Here is a 23,813-nt window from a genome sequence, read left to right as displayed (position 1 = left end):
AAGTCGAGGCGTTCACATACTTTCTTCACAATGACATTAGTGTGTGGGGTCCAAGAAGGGTCATCCAAGAAATTTAAATTTGTTCACCTTCTCCACCCTCAGATCACCATTGATCACAGGGTTTTCCCTTCCTAAAGTCCACAATCAGCTCCTTGGTCTTGGTGACATTAAGTGCGAGGTTGTTGTTTGTACACCATTCAGCCAAGTTTACAATCTCCCATCTGTATGCTGACTCATCATCCCTTTTTTAAAAATATAGCCCATACTATGGGATCATTACCAAATGTGTAACTGGTGTCATCATTCGAGCCACATCGTCATAGGTGCAAAGTGAGTAAAGCAGGGGGCTAAGTACACAGGTGCTGATGCACACTGTGGATATGTTCTTGCCAATCTGTAGAGGTTGAGAGTTTGGAGGATCTTAATACACAGTGATTTATTGAGGCCCAGGTCTTAAGAGTTTGCTCGTCCGTTCTGATGAGATGATACTATTGAATGGTGACCTGTAGTCATAAAGAATATCCTGATATATGCATCTTTGCTGTCCAGGTGTTCCAGGGTTTTGTGCAGTGCTATTGAGATGGCATCTGCCATCGACCGCTGGTGTGGCAAGCAAATTGGAATGATCCACGTCACTGCTCAGACAGGAACCGGTGTTTCAACACCAGCCTCAAAATGCCGTCACTGTGAATGCGAGTGCCACTTGTTGGTAGCGATTTAGGCAGGTTATCACTCTACTTGGGCATCAGTACTATTGCAGCCTGTTTGAAACAGGTGCACACTCTCCAAACTAAAGGAAAAAAGTTCAACCCATGCAGTGATCAAATGCTCTGTTGGTTACTGGCTTTTTCTTCCATCTTAAAGGCTTATTTCAGCCTTATGCTCACTTTGTCCTGTAAAGACTGCAAAGCCATCAACTCCAAATGCTTCATGGAATCTCAAACTCAAAGCGTCACCTTTAATTATCATTCATACCATGCTCACACAGTAAAGATAGTGTTTCTCCAGGACCATGAAGCATATTTACATGAATAGAGGTTAGAATACAAGTCCAACACATTTAAAATATTAAGTGTCCACAGTACTCAAACCCCAAATGTTCTGAGAGTTCAGGGGTCTGATGGCTTGGGGAAAAAGCTCTTGCACAATCTGGACACAAAAGGCCCAATGGCAGAAGAGAGAACAGTTTACTTGAAGGGAGTGTTGGGTCCTTCACAATGTTTATAGTCTTTCACCTGCATCAAGTGTTGTAGATGGCCTTCATGGTAGGAAGAGAGCCACAATGATCTTTTCCGCTGATTTCACTATCCTCTGCAGAGTCTTGGGGTCCGATGAGGTATAGCTTTCAAACCAGGTGGTGATGCAGTTGCACAGGATGCTCTCAAAGCATCTTTTGTAGAATGTAGTGAGGATGGAGGGTGGAAGGTGAACTTTCCTCAGCCTTCACAGGAAGTAGAGGCACTGCTGGGCTTTCTTGGCTAAGGAGCTTGTGTTAAGGGACCACGTGAGGCTCTCCACCAAGTGCACTGCAAGGAACTTGATGCTCTTGATGACCTCAACTGTGGTCCCCCCCAGGTCCTCTTGAAGTTGACGACCATCTCTTTTTTAACATTCAAATACAGGTTGTTGGCTGTGCACCAGTTCATTAGCGACTGCACTTCATCTCTGAATGCTCACTCGTCATACTTACTGATCAGGCCCACCACAGTTGCATTGTCAGCGAACCTCATGTGGTTCGAGCTGTGTTTAACTGCACAGTCATGGGTCAACAGAGTGACCAGCACACACCCGAGTGGCCCCCATGCTCAGTGTAATGGTCTTGTAGACACTGTTACCGATCCAGCCTGCCTGATTGCAGAGGGAGGTGTTTAGACCCAGCAGGCTCAACTTCCTCATCAGGTACTGTGGTATGATTGTGTTAAATGCTGAACTGAAGTCAATAAACAGCTTTTGAACGTACAACTCCTTGTTTTCCAGGTGGGTGAAGGCTAGATGGAGGGCAGCATCGACGGCATCGTCCGTAGAGCAGTTGGGTATGCGAACTGCAGAGGGTCTAGTGACAAGGGCAGCAGGTGCTTGATATGCCCCATAATGAGCCTCTCGAAGCACTTCATGACAATGGGCGTGAGTGCGACGGGGCGAAATTCATTTAGACAGGACACAGATGACTTCTTTGGCTTGGGGACAATGGTAACAGCTATTCTGTAAATGAAAACTTTTACAGAATACTTATCTAAACAATATAAAACGACTCACCAAGTGCAAAAGCCAGATCAACAGGTTCATTATTTTGAATCCTAGTCACTAATAATCTTTTTGCTCATGTTCTTGAAATGGAGGGAGTGTAGAGGCGATTCACCAGGCTGATACCTGGAATGGCAGGAATGACTTATGAGGAAAGATTGCGCAAATTGGGATTGTACTCGCTGGAGTTTAGAAGATTGAGAGGGGATCTCATAGAGACATATAAAATTCTGGCAGGACTGGACAGAATGGATGCAGATGGGATGTTTCCAAGGATGGGAAAATCCAGAACCCGGGGCCATGGTTTGAGGAGAATAGGCAAACCATTTAGGACCGAGTTGAGGAGGAATTTCTTGACCCAGAGGGTGGTGAATCTGTGGAATTCATTGCCACAGAGGGCAGTAGAGGCAGGTTCATTAAATATATTTAAGAGGGAATTAGATCTATTTCTTCAGTATAAAGCTATTAAAGGTTACGGAGAGAAGGCGGGGACGGGGTACTGAACTTTAAGATCAGCCATGATCTCGTTGAATGGCGGAGCAGGCTCGAAGGGTCGAATGACCTACTCCTGCTCCTATCTTCTATGTTTCTATGTATTCACAAACTTTCCCTTGGTCTATTAGAGCATTGGCTTGTTTATATGTATTCTTACATGGGACTGAAAGTTTTGTGATCAAGAGGTACAGCATTGATCTGAACTGCAAATTAACTTGGATGTTCAAAATGCTGATCACTCAAAATAATTTGGTCATTAGAGTTTTTTGAGTTTGCGAGGCATAAATAGGTGGTCACTGTACCTGTGATTGCATTTCTAAGGTATCCATTGGATCTAAAGCACTTTGCAATGCCAAATTTGTACCACATAAATGAGTTTTTTTCCCCACCACTTTTCAGCTTCGTAGTTTTGAAACCACATGTTCCATTTGTGTTCTATGTCATTCATTCCCTGTTCACCCAACAATGACAAATATAGCGCACGAAGAAAACCAACTGCCATATAGTACTTCAGTTCACCAGATTCTACACATGTTGTAAGATCTCATTGGAAGAATAAGGTGGCAGTAAAGTACGAGCCACATTTATTGAATAGCAAAATCTAAAAAAGAGGACTGACTACAATTACTATTCTGATATTAAAAACATCATGTTCCTCCAGTATATCATAAATTCCAACCACTTATATTTCTCCTGTGGATTTTACTAATTTATTCCTGGTCCTCTATTTAACTGCTACTGTCAAAATAACTGTCGTGGTGCAATATTATTCAAGCTCATCTTGTGGATGTTCTGGAAGAAACAGTAAAAGAGACATCTCAAGTCTAATGCTCCTTGAGCAAGTACCCAGATTCCAACATACCACAATTCCCAGATTGCTACATACTATTAGAGGCAACCTCCATGTTAATAATTCAAATAAAAGAACTTTGCTCTCAAAGAATTCACAAATTACTCCCCAGAGTTAAGATCCCCTTCATAATGATCCCATGAGATTTTTTAAAAACTCATTTGATGGGCATTAAAATCTCTGTATATTCTCTCAAAATTTAACATCCTGAACAGCAAAAGAATTCTATTTCTGCACTACCAGTCTCACTCTAGATTTTGGGCTGAATGGAAATTAAATCAACTTCAGAATCAGAGCAATGCCAATGAGCCAAAGCTGACACAATGCAAATATTAGCATATTTATCCCCTTGGTCTACAGTGATGTATTGGTTAAGCATTTAAACATAGTGGACATAGATTTTAAGGACATTTAGCTGTGTCTAACAAAACTTGCACTTTCCCAACATTAACATTGTAAAACTTACTCAGAAATTCACAGGAGATAACAGATTACAAAAAACTTGCTTAAAGCAGCATTTTTTTTAAAGGAACACAAGAGAGGGAGACAAATGCAGAGAGACTCAGAGAAAATTCCAAAGGAAGGAGTCTGAGGTAACAAACATAGAGCTATTGAAATCTGCAATCCATGAGAGAAAAATTGAAGGTCCATAGATACCTAGAAGTTAGAAAATGGTCTTTGAGGTTTAGACTAGCAGAGGGGTAGCTACGTCATATACCCTAGACCAGTAGAGCAATCCTCTTCTGGGAGTCATCCTCTGCAACTGAGAGGTTCAGGAGGGACACACATGGAGCTGTGAAGGAAGGGTGACACCCACCTAGCCAGCCAGATCAGCCGAATCATCCCTAGCAATTAATGGGGTGACAGATGTCGCAGCCAGATCGCCCTCACACTCAAATGAAGGACAAGACCAGAGTAATTTGACAAGATTTGTTGTAAAAATCAAGGCATTGCTCAACTGAAAGTGAATGCAAATTAATAAGCACAGGAATTATGGGTACTGGTTCTCTTAGTGTAATGACTCAAGTGCTTTCCTGGAGTTTTTAAAAAAAAATTTGGACATATAGCACGGTCATAGGTCATTTCAGCCCATGGGTCCAGGCCTCCCAATTAAAACCTCATTAACCTACACCCCCCACACCCCCCAGATATGTTTTGAACAGCAGAAGAAAACCAACACAGATACAAGGAGAATGCACAAACTCCTTACAGACAGTGCAGAATTTGAACCCCAGGTCCGGTTCTCTGCTGTACTTGAATCTGCAATCACCTTAAGGAGAGTGTTATTATTCAGCCACAGTTGACAATAATAAGGCAGAGGAAAAGCTAGACACATCACAAGTGGGATTAAAGCTTAGACATCTGCATGAAATCAAGGATAAGATTTTCAGATTTCATATTTATTGTCAGAGTTAACACATGACATCACATACAACCCTGAGATGCTCTTTCCTGCCGGCCAGGCAGAATTAACACCTACAGATAGTGCAAACAACTGTATCCAATTTAAACAAATGTAAACTGTGCAATACAGAGGGGAGAAAAAAAAATAAGTGCAAAAGTAAGAGCCCTTAAGTGAGTCCCTGATTGAGTTTGTTGTTGAGGAGTCTGATGTAGTTGTTCCTGAACCAGGTGGTGAGAGTCTTGTGGCACCCAGCTCCTGATGGTGGCAGCAAGAACAGAGCGAGTGCTGGGTGGTGTGCATCCTTAACTGCAGGTGCTCTCTGACAGCAAATTTTCCTGTAGATGTGGGAATGGGTTCACCTGTTATGACCTGCATCCACAACCTTTTGCAGGACTTTATACTAAGGAGTATTGGTATCCCCATACCAGACCGAGATGTACTTGGTCAGCACATCTCCCACCACTGTAGAAGTTTGCCAGGGTTTCTGATGTCATATCAAACCCTGCAAACTCCTGAGGAAGTAGAGGTGGTGATGAGCTTTCATGATGCCATTTGTGTGTTGGCTCAAGGAAAAATCCTCAAGATAGTGACTCTTAAGTACTTATTTGTTCACCCTCTCCACCTCTGATCCCCCAATCATCACTGTATCATATACCTCTGGTTTTACCTTTCTACAGTCAACAATCAGCTCCTTGGTTTTCATGACATTGAGTGCGAGGCTACTGTTGGTGTACCATTCAGGAAAGTTTTCAATCTCACTCCTGTATCATGCATGGTAAGGGCCAAACAACCATCTTCCTTTGAGTCCAATCAATGATAGCTGGTTTGAATCTTATTGGGACTCCCAAGAGAAATGTAGCATATAAAATCTATGCCAAATTCAAACTCAATTCTAATTGCAACTACATATTATTGAAAGAAAAATCAGTACATGTTGAAATACTCATGGGTCAATTTGCATCTGTGGAGAGAGAAGAGTTGAGAAGATCAAATTGAAAGATTGATCTCTTATTTCCAGGATTTTCTGTTCTTACAGAAACTGCAGAATATTACATTGTGGAGAGGAACATGTTAAATTAGGATCACCATTTGTGAATCAGCAAAAGAAAAATATTTTAAGAGCTGAAAAATTGATGATGCTTTAAACCATAAGTTTTCAAACCTTTTTCTACTCACATACCATTTTAAGTATTCCCTATGCTATCGGCGCTCTGTGATTAGTAAGGGATTGCTTAAGGTGGTATGCGAGTAGGAAAAAGGTTGAGAACCACTGCTCTGGACCCAATTGTTACTGAAATATTTTGCTTGAGAAAAATAGTAATTGGCCCATTTCCTTGAGAGTTGTGAAACCGTGCACATAATGAGTCAATTAGGTACGAGTAAAACAGTGATTTTCAAACTTTTTCTTTCTACCCACATACCACCTTAAGCAATCTCTTACTAATCACAGAGGGACTCTGATTTGAGGGATTCCGAGGTACAGACACAAATCTGCATGGTATAGAGAGGTATGGGCCATGTGCAAACTGCAGAATTTTAGTTTAATCTAGTCACGTTCAGCACAAGATAGTAGGCCAAAACGCCTGCTCCTGTTCTGTTATGTTCTATGTTAGCTAGCTGGTACTTGGTTTAATCATCACCTACCTGCACACTACAAGTATCACCCCAAGTTGAAAACTTGTAGTATAATTAGTTCTACAAGGTTCGACATTTCAAGGAAAATTTTGGCCTGCTTCCATGACAATAAGAGATTGGATTTTGAAAAAATGTTTAGCATATAATAAACTAAGACATACACTGAAGCATGAAATTTATTTCACTTTGGACATGCCAACTCAAATACCAACTCCCAACAATTATAAGCTCTTTAAATTTGGTAAAGGGCAAGTCATTTTTGCTTGTTTCTATCAATCAATCATTCCAACAGTGTGATTGAAAGGAATGTAGACTATAAGGTGACCCTGGAAATGATACAACTAATCTTATTAGTCAGATTTGAAATGGTCAGTAATACCCTGACAGCACAGTGCCAAATACAGAATGCTAACATTTCATGGGAACCTTTGAGAATCATAAACATGGAGACATTTTTCAAATGTATGCAATAGGACAGATGATCTTCATGTTTAACACATATTTTATACATTGGAACATCATCAAAAAGTGATTCTCTTTTCATATCCAATAAGGCTCTTTTTTTTAAATGGCAAACTTGTCCTGCATACATCTTGTTTGTCTATGTGTGTGTTACATCTGGCAGTGAGTTTGCATGTTTTGCACCGAGGACTGGAGAATGCGGTTTCATCAGGTTATACTTCTGCAATAAGATAATAAACATGACTTGAAACTATTCAAAGAGCAAATGACAATACAGAAGAAATCAGGATAACAGAAACCAAGGGAGATCATAAGGAATCCGAGCCCCAGCAAGGCTTCAGCCTTTTTGGCTTACTGTCCTTCTAAGGTCCCAATGGCCAGATATCTCATTTACATTGTAAAGCATGGATGATGCAGACAATTCATTACTTAAGTAGCAGCAATTCAAGTACCAAAGAAACATCACAATCAAGGCTGGGTGGTTAAATAGTGATCTCAGCTCCTCGTGATCTATTAGCCACTGTATTGGTGGAGAATATCAAAAATACAATTTGTCCTAGGAACCTGTACTATTTTTAGAGTCCAGTAACAATATTTACAGCAAGATAGTCCAAATTTTGTGGGCAATTTCAATGCATAGCATGGAAACCTTCAAGTCATAAAGTGCAAATCAATTCTTTCTACTCTGAGTGAGGTGAAAAATATAGGCACACATCCCAGAGAGACAAAGGGAGATGTACTAATTCTTCCAAGTGACTTCAATGCCAGAGAGAAGACAACTGCATAGGAAAGCATTTCATTGGGTAGACAGACCATAGAGCTGTTCCCCACAATCCAGGTATTGGCACTTATTAAATTATATAACCCAAGTGAGAGACAGCAATGATGGTTGCATCACCCACACCATGAAAGACAGTGAATGACAACTCAATTTATCAACTGCCTAATTCTCAGTTACTTCATCAGACTGATCCCACAACTACTGTGGCATAGTACAGTCGAAGCCCAAAAATCTGGATGCCAGGAATCCAGACCATCAGAGAATCCAGACTTTCCAAAAACTTTCAAACCTTTTAAATTTAATGTGCATGTGTAAACGCCAAGATGTACAACAGCAACAAGATGCCACTTTATTTTTCTTTAAAGCTGCTCATTTTGATAAAGCATGCTACATCTGCTAATGAATAAACTCAAAATTTACCTGTTATCTCTTCTTTTTTCCTGCTTAAATTTGAATTTTAAAAGTACTGCCCGAAAATCTGTAAGATCCAAAAATCTGGACCAACACAATCACTGAATTGTCAGGATTTTCAGACTTCTACTACATTGGTGCAAGAAAAAACAACCTTAAATCCTAAAAAAAACTTCAGATACTTTTTCTCAGACACTACAAATCAAAAATCACAGTGGCTGGACTATATTGAATTTCACTCCAATTATTCCTTGTGTAAGGGCTCGTGGCTTGTATATCAAAGAACACCTGGACTGATTTGATACTAATGACAAGATTTAGGGCAGAATTAGCCAGAACTGCAATGAGCCTCAAGGGAAATAAACAGCTGTGCAGGCTGGCATCAAACAGAAAACACGAGAATCAAAAAAAATTACTGGCAGGTCTAGTAATTTGCTAATTACTATCAAGGTGTCAAGCCCAAACACCCATGAACCCAAACTGATAAGGGTCAAGAACAGGAGTAAACCTTATCAAGGATTAGTCTGTCTGCAAGCACTATGAAGAACATCTTAGCCATTATAGTCACTAGGTCATTTCATGTCAGGCCTACACCTGGAGGCCAGCTACAAGAGCGGATTGAAAACTTAAAATTTACCTTTCAGACAGCAGTCCTAAAAGGCTGCTCCAGCATCCCATTCATAATCGAGAGGCACCTCATAGCACCTTCCGAAGCCGATAGAGGCAGGCGACTGGTGCCTAGCACCACTCATCATAAATACGCGGCAGAGCAATGGCCATCTTCCCTACCCATAATACTCCATGCAGCTGGAACCGCTCTGTATTTCCCAGAACAGTTCCAGCTGCATGGGGGATTATGGGTAGGGAAGATGGCCATTGCTATGCCATGTTTTGAGCCGCAGAGAACAGGCCCAAAGGCCAAAGTAACCTGGTAAGGCTGTCACAGCCCGCACTGTCTGCTCCATGATGGCTCCTGCCCACTGCCCTGCCTTAAGGGGGTCATGGAGGGAGAGGGGTGAATGGAGAGAGAGGGGTGAGTTGAGAGATGGGTCGCAGGCTGATGGCATCATCAGCCTGCCCCTAACCAGCCACTTGCAGTGACTGTACATTGAGTTCAGGCGGCGGAGCGTAGCGCTCCGCCGATTATCCTTCCCCGAGAAGGGTTGGAACCACTGCTTCGAAGCCAGCCCCAGCGCATTCAGAAAGGGCGAAGAACCTCTGCCTTTCAAGGAGGGCGTTTTCCCTATTTGAAAGTGCCTATTGACACGAGTGCCCCCATCTCACTGTAAACCCTGCCTTACTGCCAACCTAGACTTTTTTTTTAAAAAGCCATATGCTAACTGAAAAATGACAAAAACTCAGGAACCACTGTGAAGTTCTAAGACCGACCATCACAAATGCACAATGTAATTTTCTATGTCAAAACCTGAGACAGTGGGATCATAAATATCTTCAAGAGCCTCTTCCAATGAAGCTACTACAAAGAGGTCTCCATGTAAGCCACAGGAAGAATCATCAGGAGTATCATTTAAAATTTAGACATTCAACATGGTAACAGGCCCTTCCGGCCCATGAGCCATGCTGCCCAAATACATCAATTAACCTACAAACTCTGTACATTTTTTGGAGGGTAGGACCACACAGACATAGGGAGAACATACAAATTCCTTACAAACATGCTGGATTCAAACCCAGAGGACCCCAAACATGCTGGATTCAAACCCAGAGGACCCCAAAACCTATCAGCAGTAGATATTCACCAAGACAAACAGATATTTAAACAAAATTTGCTTTTAATTATCTTTAAGCATGAAAACAGAATCACACTTTAACCTAACTAACCCAACTTAACCCCCTTCTAATTCTAAGCGCACATGGATGTGATGTGTGAATAAGTTGAGAAAAGTTCTTTGGTTCGCAGTGCAATCTCACTTCTCATTCCTCCAAGTTCACTGGTTGCAGGCAATTCTTATACTGTGCACAAAATTTAACATTTATAAAGTTCACCAGGCTTTGGTGCTTGAAAGTTAAATGGTTACCGCTCAGGAAGGTTCTTGTCAGTTTTCAGAGAGATTTGTTGTTCCAGGAAATTCTCAACCGATGTACTTCCATCAGTCACTTCAGTGTCTTGCTGATTAAACTTCCCCCATCAGGGTTTTCCAGATGATAACCTCTTTCTTTCAGGTCACCACAGAGTGCCTTTTTGTTTCTCTTATTCCAAGTGAAACATTAGACAGCCAGACCTCTCCTCTTGCAAGGGCTTTGACCAGGCCGTCTTCCAAATGGGGCTTTCCACAGCTTTCCAGCTTCTCCTTTTCCAGTCCCAGCTACTGTTACTGGCTGTAACACTGTAGAAGTGATCCCTCTCTCTCTGAGAGAAAGCTTGTTTGACTCTCTCTGCTTGCAAAACCACATGACCCTCTTAGAACAACAAGTTCTCTTCCAGACAAAATGCAGCTCCAACAAGATCTTTTATTTGTTGCCTTTTGTAAACAACAATCCATTAGTGAAGTCTCTTGAGCACCCTCCAAAGCTCTTGCAAAAAGCTGTGGAACCAATATGTCTAGCATGGGGCAGAGCTCCAGAATTTTATATAAGATCTGTTTTAAAGTGTTTGTATGTAACCTACTCTAACAAACCTTTCCCAATTTATCTCCCAAAAACATATCTATATACTCTGTCACACAGGTCACTGACCCTCTAATAGTGGTGCATTAACTGCTACATTAACTATGCTGCCCTAAAGTAGTTCCCCATATGGTCGTGTGCATTCCACCCATCTGAAGGCATAATGGACATGTGTCAACTCCACAAATAACACCAACAACTGCACGTCATGATTTGGTTCTTAAAGCCTTAAACTCCAACTTCTTTCTCAAATTTGACTGTCCGCAGAAATTTACCTCCAACTTACACCTACCACATAATGGATGCAAGCCATGCATGTAGTCAAAATTTTTCACAACAAACTTAATTTCACTGATATCAAAGATGCATGGGTTTTGCCATTATACTGCAACTTATTTCCAACAAACTGCTCACTAAGATAGATATAATCTATCAGACAAGTGGGAAACTGTTTATCATGCATTGTTCTATCCCAGAACCAAGACTACCCCTATCTAAGCTATTGAACTGTAGAAAGCAGACAACAGATCTGAATGCACAAATTCAATGTCTGAGCTGCATATCAGTCAGATATTTGACTGAAGCACCAGACAAAATTGGCCTTGCATTTAACATGTGCAAACAAATCCTCTGTCAAGTTGCCATTGCTGTACAACACCTGTCATTGACATTAAAAGGTCCATAACAAGATCCTGGAAAATGGTGCAACTCATCATCACTTTTAGCATGTGTCAATATGCCTTTGCCTGTCAAAAGTGTAGATAATAAAGACCTCAAACCAGCAGAAATTATCCATGCTCTCTTCGAGATTTCTGGCACTTGGATTAACTAACCTGGCACCTCAAAACTTCGGAACAGGTACCACCTTCATTGTCTTGGTAAATTCAACAAATCTACGAGCAGCACAAAAATAAATGTCAACAACTTTTCAGCCCACCATCCCCAGGATCTAACTCGACTCTATTGGCTCCAAAAAACATGCCACATTGTTCGCAATGTTACGGGCCCAGAGGACCCTAAAACACAGCAGCAATAGAAATTCACCAAGTCAAATAGTTACTTGAACAAAAGTTCGTTTTAATTTTCTTTTAAACAAAAAAAAATCAAACTTTAACTTATTACTATTAACTTAACCCCCTTCTAATTCTAAGTGCTAATCTATATAATGTGTGTACAAAAAATTCTTTGATTCGCAGTCCAATGTCACTTCTCCCTCCTTCAAGTTCACTGATGGAGTCAATTCTTCTTACACTGCACAGAATTTAACATTTATGAACCTTCACCGGGCTTTGGTGCTTGAAAGGTAGACAGTTAGCGCTCAGGAAGTTTCTTGTCGATTTTCAGAGAGATTTGCCACTCGCTGGACACAAACTGATTCCTTCCGATCAACCACTTCAGTGTCTTGCCGAAGAAACATCCCATCAGCGTTTTCTAGATGATAACCTCTTTCTTTCAGGTCATCACAGAGTTCCTTTTCTGTTTCCCTGATCTCAAGCGAAACATTATACAGCCAGCCATCTCCTCTTGTAGGGACCACAAAGGCTTTGAACAGGCTGAACTAAGAACTCACAACCCACAAAATGGGGTTTTTCCACAAGCTTGGCAGCTTGTCATGTTCCAGTCCCAGCTGCTGCTGCTGAACTGTAGAATTTTCTCTCTCTCTCTCTCTCTCTCGGAGAAAACCACATGACCCTCCAGGAACAGCAATCTGCATTCAGACAGACTGCAGCATCAGACCCAATCTTCTGAGTCTGCTCATCTGTTGCTTTCCAAACCAATAATCCATTACCCCACAGTATGTCCAATTAACACCTACTTGTGAAGTCTCTATAGGTGTTCTTCAAAGTTTTTGCAAAGGCATTCAGAGCCTGGTCTGTCTGGCTTGAGCCAAGCTCTTGCATTTTAAATGAGATCTGTTTTGAAGTGTTTGTATTTATTTGTGATTTACATTACAAAAAACAATTTATCTCCTTTAAAACATATCTATATTCAATATAAAATATAGCATAATCGTCACAGCAGGTCCAACGTCAGGATGCCAAATCAGACAATCTATTGAGCTTTGTGGCTGCAAGAGATCATCAGGTGAACTGAGGAAACAATTCAAAAATGTTCTGTAAACCTCAAAATTGTAATATTTCTCCCAATGCTCCACTGTCAATAATAGCAGACAAGAGCATACAGGATTGGCATGAGGTGCTTTTTTTTTAAAAAAAAATGTCATTTTATACATCTCATCATGGGGAGGGGTGAGAGAAAGAGAGAGACTCAACATTTCTTTTAAACATTCACCACTGTCAAAGTTTATAGCAAAATACACCAAAATTATCGAATATTATGTCAGAACCTAGCAACCATTAAATTGTTAAATCTAGTTTTGAATAATAGCTGCTTGAATTGACAAGAAATATTTATTCACAACATAACACAGTTTGATCAAATGCATAGAGCAACCAAATAAGCATGATGTACTACTCTACATTTGAAACATTAATATTGTTCTATTCTGTCCATTTGTGACTTGTGAACAGCCATTAAAGTCTATAATTATCTACAAATTATCAACATGTATATATGCCAACAACCATTATCTTTCAATATTGTACAGAATGTTGTGCTGCCTCCATTCAATCTAGCAATTAAGGTAAAAGGCAATGTTACTTCTAAAATGTAATCATATTGCATGCAAGACAAGTTTGATGTACATAACAGCTCAACATTAAACATTTCATAACTTTAGCGACTTGATATCTACCTCTGAATGATCACAATATTAAGTGATTGTCTTCAAAATGTCTTCAAATAAACTAAATAACAGATAAGAAAATTTCTCAGAGTCTTCAATATGTACATACACTGTTAACTGCTGCTCTACTCATTACTGAAGACAGCAGTTACAAACAGGAACATGACATTTCAGTGAGTGTAACTATGTAACTAATGTATCAGTTTACATGACACGCAACAGATATAAATACGAGCCTAGATTCTGTCATATTCCAGACTGGGCAATGCACAAATAAAAATTGTGATGTTGAAATTAAAACAACTTTTTTTTCCCCCAGTCCAAACCAACATCACCAAGGCAAAAGCGACAGAGCAGGTGGAAATTTCCTAAACCTTGATCTTAAACAACAGTAAAATGGTATGCAAGACATTAATTTAGAAACAGAAAGTTTCTTAACAACATTCTCCCTTAATTAAAAAACACCGAATTAGCAATTTGATCCTACAATTGTTAACCATAAATGTTAAGTGATCTAGCATTACACTGAAAGGATTTTTTTAAAAATGTGATGACAAAAAAAATCATTGGTTTTTTACAAAATTTGATCAATTATGTTCAATAGGAATTAACTGCATGAAATTCATGCACTCTTAACAATTGGGTACGACATGATTAAAAAATATCCAAAGGGAAGTTGGAAAAGTAATATTATGTATATCATTTTTCAAACAGTTTAATCAAGGGAGCAGAATAAAGATGCTTTAAGCTTTGGACACAAAACAAGTTCTCACGAGTTTCTCCAAAGAGGGCAGATCCAGAACTTGCTGGCAGACTTCAACATAGTCTCAAAAGCCAACTCCTGTGGATCAGGATATTTAGAAAGAAGTAACACACAAAATGCTTTTTTAAAGGACTCAGTCTTCTCCATGAGCAGTTCAGTACCCGACTTCCCCTGGGTTTGCTCCAAGGGAAACTCAACTGCTCACCAAAAGAAATCAAGGTTCAACTCAATGTGGCACAAAACAGAGAAAGATTCCATTCATATTTGAACCAGAAATATTTTACACTTCTCCTTTTCTATCTGTAGTGCCATCAACTTTTTTCCTTCTCATTATTTCACAAATCATACAAATGTAACTGAAACAAGATGGCTTAAAAACAGTATACAGGAAACTGGAATGAAAAGAGTACCAACACTTGAAAGAATTACTAACAAATGTTTAAATTCTTCTGATACATGAAGCCCTTCAGAATGAAAATGCAACCATCTTACCTTCTAAACTTTGTTTAAAAGACATATTCCTTCTTCACTCAACTATTTGCAGTACAACCTATTGATTTTATTCCATCAAGCCTGAAAAAATGCTTGATCCATTTCTAGTGCTTTAGCTGTTGTTTGCCCAGCACATTCTTGCTCTTCACATTGTGTCATGGAATCTTTAATGTCCATCAGAGCAATCTGAATTAGCATAAAAATAGAACCTTTGACATTGAAGCACATTTTCATTTTTGTACACAACTTGACCCTTGATGATAACCCTAACTCCAACCATGCATCATAAAAACAAAAAAAATTCAACCTAAAATCTGTTACATCGTATCATCACTTCTCAGAAATATTTTCAGACAGTTTGAACACAGTAACATTTCTCCTCATAGCCTTGATCGAGAGATCTTACAATAGGATATTCCAAAATTCCACCATTTGGGAGGGTGCACATAAGAAACATTGATACTTTTCCATAGATACACAGAGGAAGACAAAAGAGATAAAGTGAGAATTCAAGTAAAGAAGTTGCATTTGTACAAATAAGCAGGCTACTGAAAACGCATCAAGACAAGGTGGGGGGGAGGGGGGGACTGAAAATGTTTAAGTAGTTTTAGACAGGAATTGAAATAGTATTAAGGATGGGCAAGTTAGTTCTATCATTCAAATAGATTGCTACTGATATGTTATCTTGTCATTCAACATCCTTCTATCTTTTTTTGAAATTTTCAATGAACCAAGCTTGAATATTTAGAAAAAGAGACCAAAAGTTGATAGGGCTGAGAAATAGCTAGGAAGACTAATAAGATTTGAAGTTTGAAGTCATCCACCAACATCTTTGCAAATAACGTACAGTATTTTTGATACTTCAATCAACATCCTCAAGGCTGAAAGTACCCTCGCTTCTAAAATTACATCCAATACTCAGTTTCCTTTTTGCACCTTTTACAAGTTTTATGGTAACCTTATATTCTCTATCGATAAACTAATTTTCCCACGCAGAAAATTACTTGAAGTAGAAAAATTTCAATAAGGCATCCATCAGGATACCTCAAGTTACAATCCTTTATGTCAGTCTGGACATTTCACTTGCTTTTCAAAATGTTCTCACTTGATTTCGTCTCAGAAAAGTACAGTAAAAAAATCCTTGCCTGCACAAGGAACAAAGGGACACATATCAGCACCAAGGAAATTTTTTTTAAATCTTAATGGGTAAACTGGATAAAATCTTCCGGAACATTCATATCCATTTGAACCAAATGAACCCCTTCTCATCACCTGATTAAAAAATAAAATTGTTTCTTGAACCTGTTTACCTATTACTTGGCTATTTTACTGATTGTGGCTTCCTCATTTTCATCTTTGAGCCAAAAACTGTTTTCAGGATCAATTTTAAGGTTACAAAAAAATTTGAACAAATTGGACCAGTTTGAACTAATCCTTCCTCTGTTTAAAAATGACATGATCAGTCACAAATTTAGAAGTTAAATGGTTGTTAATGAAAAATAAGCATTCAAGTATAGCTAAATTGCCAGCGCAAATGTAGGATAAACAAAATAAGTAACAACCAACACAAATAGAAGTGAAGAAATTTCCCCTCTAATCCTGTGATTTCATTTGATTGCTATTATTCCAATGTGAAGAAACTGAAGCAGGAAATTGGATGGGGCAAGGTATACAACACTAATCATTAAAAGCACACCATCCAGAGAGAGGATAAAATGTCTTAGAAATATTCCCACTTTTATGCTCAAAACACACCTACCAGAAATCCACCCTGGTCTCCTGCTGTCATTTGACTTTGTGCTAACCAGGCTCGCCATCTTTCATGGTCTTGGATGATTTGATGTCCAGGATTGAATTGTTCAGTGGTTCAATGGAAGAACCAGGATTGATACTTTCCTTCAGTCAGTGTAAGTCAGCCAGCTGAAGAAAGCCTTCCTAATAAATTACCAGAGAAGATATTTAACTTGATCGGTCTTGGACAGGCTTAAATTTTAAAAAGGACACCATGACCACCTTTAGTGTGACAAACTGCACTTTAACCAATACAATTTCTCAAAAAAAGCATGAATGTAAAGTTACCAACTGAGGAACCATGTGAAATATTTAACTATTTCATCTTCAATAGCCCAGTTCTACCTGGCCACAGACAAGCTGACAAGTATTTCTATTAAAGCTTCATCAAGGACAACATAAAATGGCATACAACACTAACCAATTTTATTCAGTCATTAAAAAGAACTCTGAAAATGACTGATAAATAGGATGGGAGATTAAAATAGCCTTCTAGTGTAAAGTTTTAACAGTTCTTAACAATTCATGCATTGGTATAAATCTATACTATAAACCACTTGGTCCCACTGATCCAAACCAACTTACACTACCTTCTAATGTGCAAACACCCAAGACTCTCATCGACCACATCAACAGGGATTCCTTACCACCTTAATTTCAAGGTCACATGAATGCAGGAAAGGCTGGGCTTCTTGGCTTGAAGCTGGGAGTGTTAGAGTACTCTGGCCCATTCAGTACAGTACATGACCAGGAAGTGGGCTGATACTGCTGGGAGCAAAAAAGGAAAACATTTGGTTCCACAGCACCAGCATGCCAAATTGCAACAAGCAAAATCACCTATAATAACCTATTTTCTATAAGTAACAGACAGCAAATTGATTGAATCATGAAATCACAAGCTGAGTTTCTAGCCATCAGCACAACAAATTAGATTACAGCCTTATAACTACTAATAGCCTGATGGTTGGACATGTACATTAGCATTTACAGAAAGAAAAAAAGTTTGTCTTCTCATCACTAAAGATCATGTTTTGGTAAGGAAAATTCCACTGGTACTAACTGGCCTTGTCAAGTACCAATTATGCAAGGGATCCCTTAACATGGTCATGTTTGGCCCAAAATCATGGCACGCATCTTTCCTGCCAGCATCCATTCTTACTGTAAGGACCAGTGTGAAACAGTACAAGGATGGAAAATTTGGCTGTTCCCACTACCTGCCTCCCTAACCCAATATATTAAAGATGATATTAAACTTAAAGGATAAACTATGACAAGCCTTTGAAGCAGCCAAGGGCAGATTTTGGATGTCATAATTAAAAAGTGCATGTAGAAGTTTCAGATTTTTTCTTTCACTGCGTTATTGACATTCAACTAGGTACAATACAATTATGACAAAATTCTTTCAGGCACGAACATAGAGCAAAATAGCATGGCCACAACCAAATGATTGAATTAGGATGGAATCACACACAAGAAAAACAGTAAAACCATTTGAAGTCACCTAAACTTCAAAAAGATTATAGGTTTGATGTCATTCATATATCCGAGCTTGTAATATTCCAAGCCTGGATATATAAATGATGTCATAGATATTCTCGATAAATTATTCAGAATCTGAAAGCACAAAAATATTGGACCCAATTCTTCCTATACTATTGTACACAAGTACTACAATGCCAAGGTTGGTTATAGTCCCTTATATTCAGTGAACTGGATTTGAATGAAGACTTTATTTTGTCATCTGCATGAACAAGAGTATTTCCCTGTGTTCTACTCTTTTCAAATTTTCAATTTTCATTGATCTGATTTTCACCCATTCTCAGAAGATAGAAAAATCCTTTCATACTTTAACAGGCAATTAAAAAAAACTGCTGGGTTGCCTTGTCAGGTCAGACATATCAACGGAGTGGAATGAATAGTCAACGTTTTAGAACCCTGCTTCAGGATTGAGAAAGGAGAGAGAGAAGACAGACAATATTAAAAGGTGGGTGATAGAACCAAGGAGGGACAAAAGATGTCTGACGGATACAGCTGTGGGGTAGTTGGGAGATAATTATAGGTAGAAGTCAAGAATCGGGAAGAGAGAGTGAAGATGGAGACAGCTGAAAGGAGATTGCTAGAATTCTGCAAGTGAGGAATGGGACTTCATTGGAACAGTGGGGGAGGGAATATAATGGGAGGGTGGTGAGTGGATGCAGAAGTTAGGGAAGGGGAAAGGATCTGGATAACGGGGGTTGGGGTGTTGAAAAAGGAGACATGAGAGGAATCAAGTGGACGAGAAGGACATGTGGACTTGGGAGGGAATTACTTGAAGCTTGAGAATTCAAGTTTGTAAACCTTCAGATGGAACACGAGGTGTTCTTCCAATAGGTGTTTGTTCTCAACATGGAAGTTTTTTTGGTGGGGGCAAGTGACATTTAGGTGAGTGTGGGAGCTGGGAAGGAATTAAAATGGTTGGCAATGAAGCACTCCAGCTGGCATACAAGGCAGATGTGCTCTATTGTCGTGCACAAGCTAGTCTTCATGTCTGTAAATCTTTAAAGTATGCCGTTAACTACTGTAGCTGCCTTTACATTAAGAGTTAATGCTATAGCTGAGTACACAACAAGAATACCTGCTGGTGCATTACAGTTAGTGCATTGATAGGGCATTTTCAAGGTAACTTTAGTCCCCACAATTTTGACACAAGATTTAGAAAAAAAACATAGCTAAGGCAGAAATGGGGTATTGAGCTGTATTTTAATAACACTACCATTGGTCTGGATTATTCATTAAAACACTACAGTATTCAATAGTGCAAGATTCAATGAGCAGGATGCCTAATCTGTCAGAAACTCATCGCATTCCACTATCCCCCAACCCCCCCCCCCCCAAATCACATCATTCAGATAGATTTGATCAAGAGCACAGATTCACCCTTTAAGTATACAACCACATAAATGTTCAAAGAAGCCAACTCCTCCAACAGAGGCTACAAGATACTGAACTTTAATTATAATCACATTGCAGACAGCAATGTCAAGCTTCCCAATTTTAATAGATCCACGACCACCCCTGCCCACCAGATTGGGAAACAAACTTAATGGATGTTGGTCTGAAATTAGGATATTCCTAATAACATTCCAACTACAGTAATATATATCCAATTAGTCAATCAATATCCAGAACTATAGTCTTTGATAAAATTCTTAGAAGACTTTGTAAAATTGAAAATGTGCATAGTCTCCATTCCCAATTAGATAAATCAGAATGTTCTCCAACTGCAGCACAACTCAGCTGAAGGTATTACAAACATCTTTATACATGGAAAAAAAATTCTTGCATCATACTTGGGCCCTCATTTGGATAACATTTTGGGCATGGAAAATCTTGGCAATAATATGGACATACTTGAGAAAGTTAATTATTTTATAATTAAGCCCTCCCCCCAAGGTTTGGTCAATGAGTTGACTGGTATCAGCTGAAATGCCACAACTGTGGCCAAGTCCCAAAGAAGATACAGTAACTAGATGTTCCACATGGTAACTGCCTGATGATTAAACATGGATCTCAGTAAATGGAGAATTTGACATGCCTTGATGTGCCCAACAATGCAATAATCTCCCTTTGCTAAGGTCCAACATGTAAAATTGTATCATCTTGATTAAAAATTCTAACTTCACTGATGCAAAGAACCAAAGTAGCAAAGGAATGCTGACTGATTTCTGACCATTATTAGTCCAATATTAAGTCACAAAGTGAAGTTGTATAATTAGTAAATGCGCAAAACTGAAGTATATGTGGAAAATAAAATTGACAAAAACAAATTTTTAAATAAATATTGAACAATAGTAAGATACAAAATTTAGAGGTAAACAAGATGCCAGAAAACAGGAGCAACACAAAGTGCTGGAGGAACTTTGTGGGTCAGTGCTGCCTAAACCCAATGAGTTCCTCCAGCAATTTGAGTGCTGCTATTATCAAGGTCAAGATGTGATTGCATTAAAACACAACTTTTCTTTGAACACCAACTTCATATGTACAGGAATACAAGCTCCAAGTAAAAATGAATAAAATAAACAAAATAAAACTTTCTCTACCTTTGCATTACATTAAAACTGATTGCATTAATACAGGCATGTAATAATCAAATCAGCAAGAAGCATCAAAATTTCACAACAAATAGAAGTATCTTAATTTATACATTTGGTGCATCTTACAGGAAAAGAGAACCACACTTTATAGACAAGTCTTCCCATTGAAACTATTAGATTCTACAACACTAAGGCAAACTACAAGCAATTGTTCACCAATTACAAACAGAACATGTGATTCAAAGTTAACAAGCTGAATTCTGGCGCAAATATTATTTGCACAAGCTTTTCTAGATTAATTAGAATCTAAACATGAAATAAATATGAACATTAGTGAAAATGAGTGCTCTATAAAGATTACTTTAAAAATACGGTCTCCAATAAGAACAAAATAATTATCTAATTTAACAAATTGTAAGACCTGCAATGATGCCACATACAAAATATACTAAGCTGTAACATTCTAAACGTTAATGGGTATTATGAATGCTAATGAATCTTATTAGGGAAAGTAAGAGGATATTAGACATTATTTTTGATTAGACACTCCTTTGGATCTGGGTTATTAATGATCTTAATTTCTACAAAAATATATTTCCCATCAGAAAAAGGCTTGGGACTTTTGTACAGATTTTATTTTTTACAGTGACAAATGACTTGTGTGCTCCATAATCTGCAATATCAAGTGATCAAAAACAGACTCCAGAGATGCAAATACATTTAGTATAGATTCTCATTAGATCACTCTGGAAGAATATGATAAGACAGGCAACATTTTAAGATTGTGGCAACAAATTAAAGCAAATGTGCACCTACACTAGGGAGGTGTTGATCTTATCAATGTATTATTTATGAGCATAGTTATTATTGGTGGGAATGAAACACAAAGGTAAATGGCATTGTGTCACAACATAAATCTTGAACTTTTAAGTCTTGAAGCACAAAGTATAATTTCTTCTCTACACAAGTTTTTAAAAGTTGAAATTTCCACAAAGATAAAATTTCAACTTGATGGCATGAAAATCAAACTTCAAATTCTTTCAGAGTTTTTCTCTTTTAGCTGGCATTCACAGCAAATTTTTGGTGGTCTGAAACAAAATCAGAACCTCAGGTAGCTGGACAAATGCAAAAAAAATGAAGTAACCGATTGTAGATTTTTTTAAACCAGCGTTGGTCACCAAGATAATGGATGTTACCTTGATCCACTGTCGAAGATATGACGAGATGAGAGAGTCTACATGGAAGATTTCATTGGTTAAAATGTAATTGAGTCAATCATCAGGCTCTTGGTCGCTTCTCAGATCATTTGGATTTTACTCACATTGCTATTTATATTATTTGAACAATTTGATCATTTCCTGGCATGTTATTTTTGCTTCTATTTATATCAAAATCAGAGTAGTACTTTTACTGTATAGAAAAAGGCCAAATTTGCCCATGCTGACCAAGTTGTCTACCCTAAGCTTTGTCTGTGTTTTGCCTATATCCCTCTAAACTTTTTATATCCACATACCTGCCTAAATGTGTTTTGAACATTGCAGTTGTATCCACATTCTTCGGTTTCCTGAAATTTTCAAAATTAGGCCAGAATTTACATTAATAGTTTCAGCAAGTTCATTGAAGTCTAAATTGTGGGAATCCTTGAATTTAATTTTGTGTCCTTTTAAAACAGCAAAATAAAACATCATTTTTAGGTTCTGCAATTTGGCAAAGACAAATGTTTTCTGGTTTCATTTTACCATTACTTCAAGCTCACCCATTTTAAATTTTGTTTCAAAATTGAAGATCCACCATTCATGGACTCATTAAATACAAGAATTACAACTTTGAAAACAATATTAAAGCTTCCTTCTGCTCAAGGAACATTATTTACTATAATGAGAGCATAGTCAATGAAGTCCATTGTGTCCATCTAGCTTTCTCCACAAACATACTTATCCCTTACATTGGGCACAAATTCATCTTCTAAATCTTATTCCCCCAATTTACACACAATTCAGTGCATTAATTCTATAATCTCTTAACAATTCCAAGATTGAAGATCAGACTAAATCTCAACACTACATAATGTACAAACACAAATGCTGCAAATGAACTAAAGTGGAATATCCTTCTCAGTATTGTGTGGTGCAAATTACTAAACTACTATGATTTAAGTGGATATCGTTTTATTCTGGAGAAAAATAACACCTTTTTCTAACAATTCCAAGACAAGACAATAAGCATATTATAAGTCTTCAACTCTGTAAGGTTACAAATCCTTATGTTAGATGCCTGACAATCTAGTGCATTGGATGGGAAAGGGGCTTGAGTTCAGTGAGTGTGACAGTCTCAGGGAACCACGACCCCGCTGGTGCGAGAGATTTCTACAAGTGAGCCATATCCAATTCCGTCCTGGAAGAATCCAGGCCAAGGTGATCCTCAGGGGCCATGTGCCTTGCCTGTTCAAAGGACTCCGATAGGGAAGAGGGGCGGGGGGACCCAAATGGAGGCGGTTCTGGCCCTCCAGAAGAGGCTTACCCCGGACCATCGCCTGTGCTCCACACCTCTCCTACAGTGTAGTGAAGGAAGCCGCGCTCTCTCTTTTACCTGCCGCGCCCTCTGCAGCGCGTCGGCGAAAGCTTCCACTTTGGGTCCGGGTGAGTGTCCGGCGTTGAGGCCGAGTGCCGCCGGAGTGAGGATGCTACCATATTCCGCCATTCCCGTCTCTTAGAGAGAGCATACTGGGAAAGGGAAGCGGAACTTGCATCACTACAAATCCGCGCTCCTGCTATCGCACTTCTCGCGAGAACTTGAGGTCGTTCAAGCACATAGACCGTTTTGTGTTGACGTCATTGTAGTCATCCGGCTCCTTTCCGGGAAAGTTTTTGTCCAACGCGTCCTGGGACACGTGGTTTGCTAGTTTTACTGAGAAAAGATATATATTGGAGAAAGTCCTAAAAATGTTTGGAAATAACAACCCGAACAGCACAATTAACCTAGAAACTTAAACTAAGAAATCAATTGATCTTTTTTGATCGTTTTACTGAATTCCACT

General features: G+C 38.8%; 1 protein-coding gene across 13 annotated transcripts in view; it reads right to left on the bottom strand.

Moving 5' to 3' along the window:
- Positions 1-23,522, bottom strand: part of fubp3 (far upstream element (FUSE) binding protein 3) — a 129,701-nt gene extending 106,179 nt beyond the window's left edge. For 7 of the 13 annotated variants that reach the window (XM_069886039.1, XM_069886044.1, XM_069886055.1 and 4 more), the window contains exons 1-2: positions 23,366-23,522; positions 22,290-22,340 (exon numbers count right to left, since the gene is read on the bottom strand). In XM_069886039.1, coding sequence (XP_069742140.1) covers positions 22,290-22,340; positions 23,366-23,476 — 162 coding nt within the window. In that variant the 5' untranslated portion in view covers positions 23,477-23,522. Of the gene's footprint in view, positions 1-13,666; positions 13,777-14,912; positions 15,087-16,671; positions 16,848-17,350; positions 17,461-22,289; positions 22,341-23,365 lie in introns of those variants that run through there. The other 6 variants (XM_069886075.1, XM_069886111.1, XM_069886083.1 and 3 more) reach the window with 5 other exon arrangements.
- Positions 23,523-23,813: the final 291 nt, after the last annotated feature.

The sequence above is a fragment of the Narcine bancroftii genome, chromosome 1 (assembly GCF_036971445.1).
Source record: "Narcine bancroftii isolate sNarBan1 chromosome 1, sNarBan1.hap1, whole genome shotgun sequence".
Taxonomy (NCBI): domain Eukaryota; kingdom Metazoa; phylum Chordata; class Chondrichthyes; order Torpediniformes; family Narcinidae; genus Narcine; species Narcine bancroftii.
This window is presented reverse-complemented; position numbering and strand designations above follow the sequence as displayed.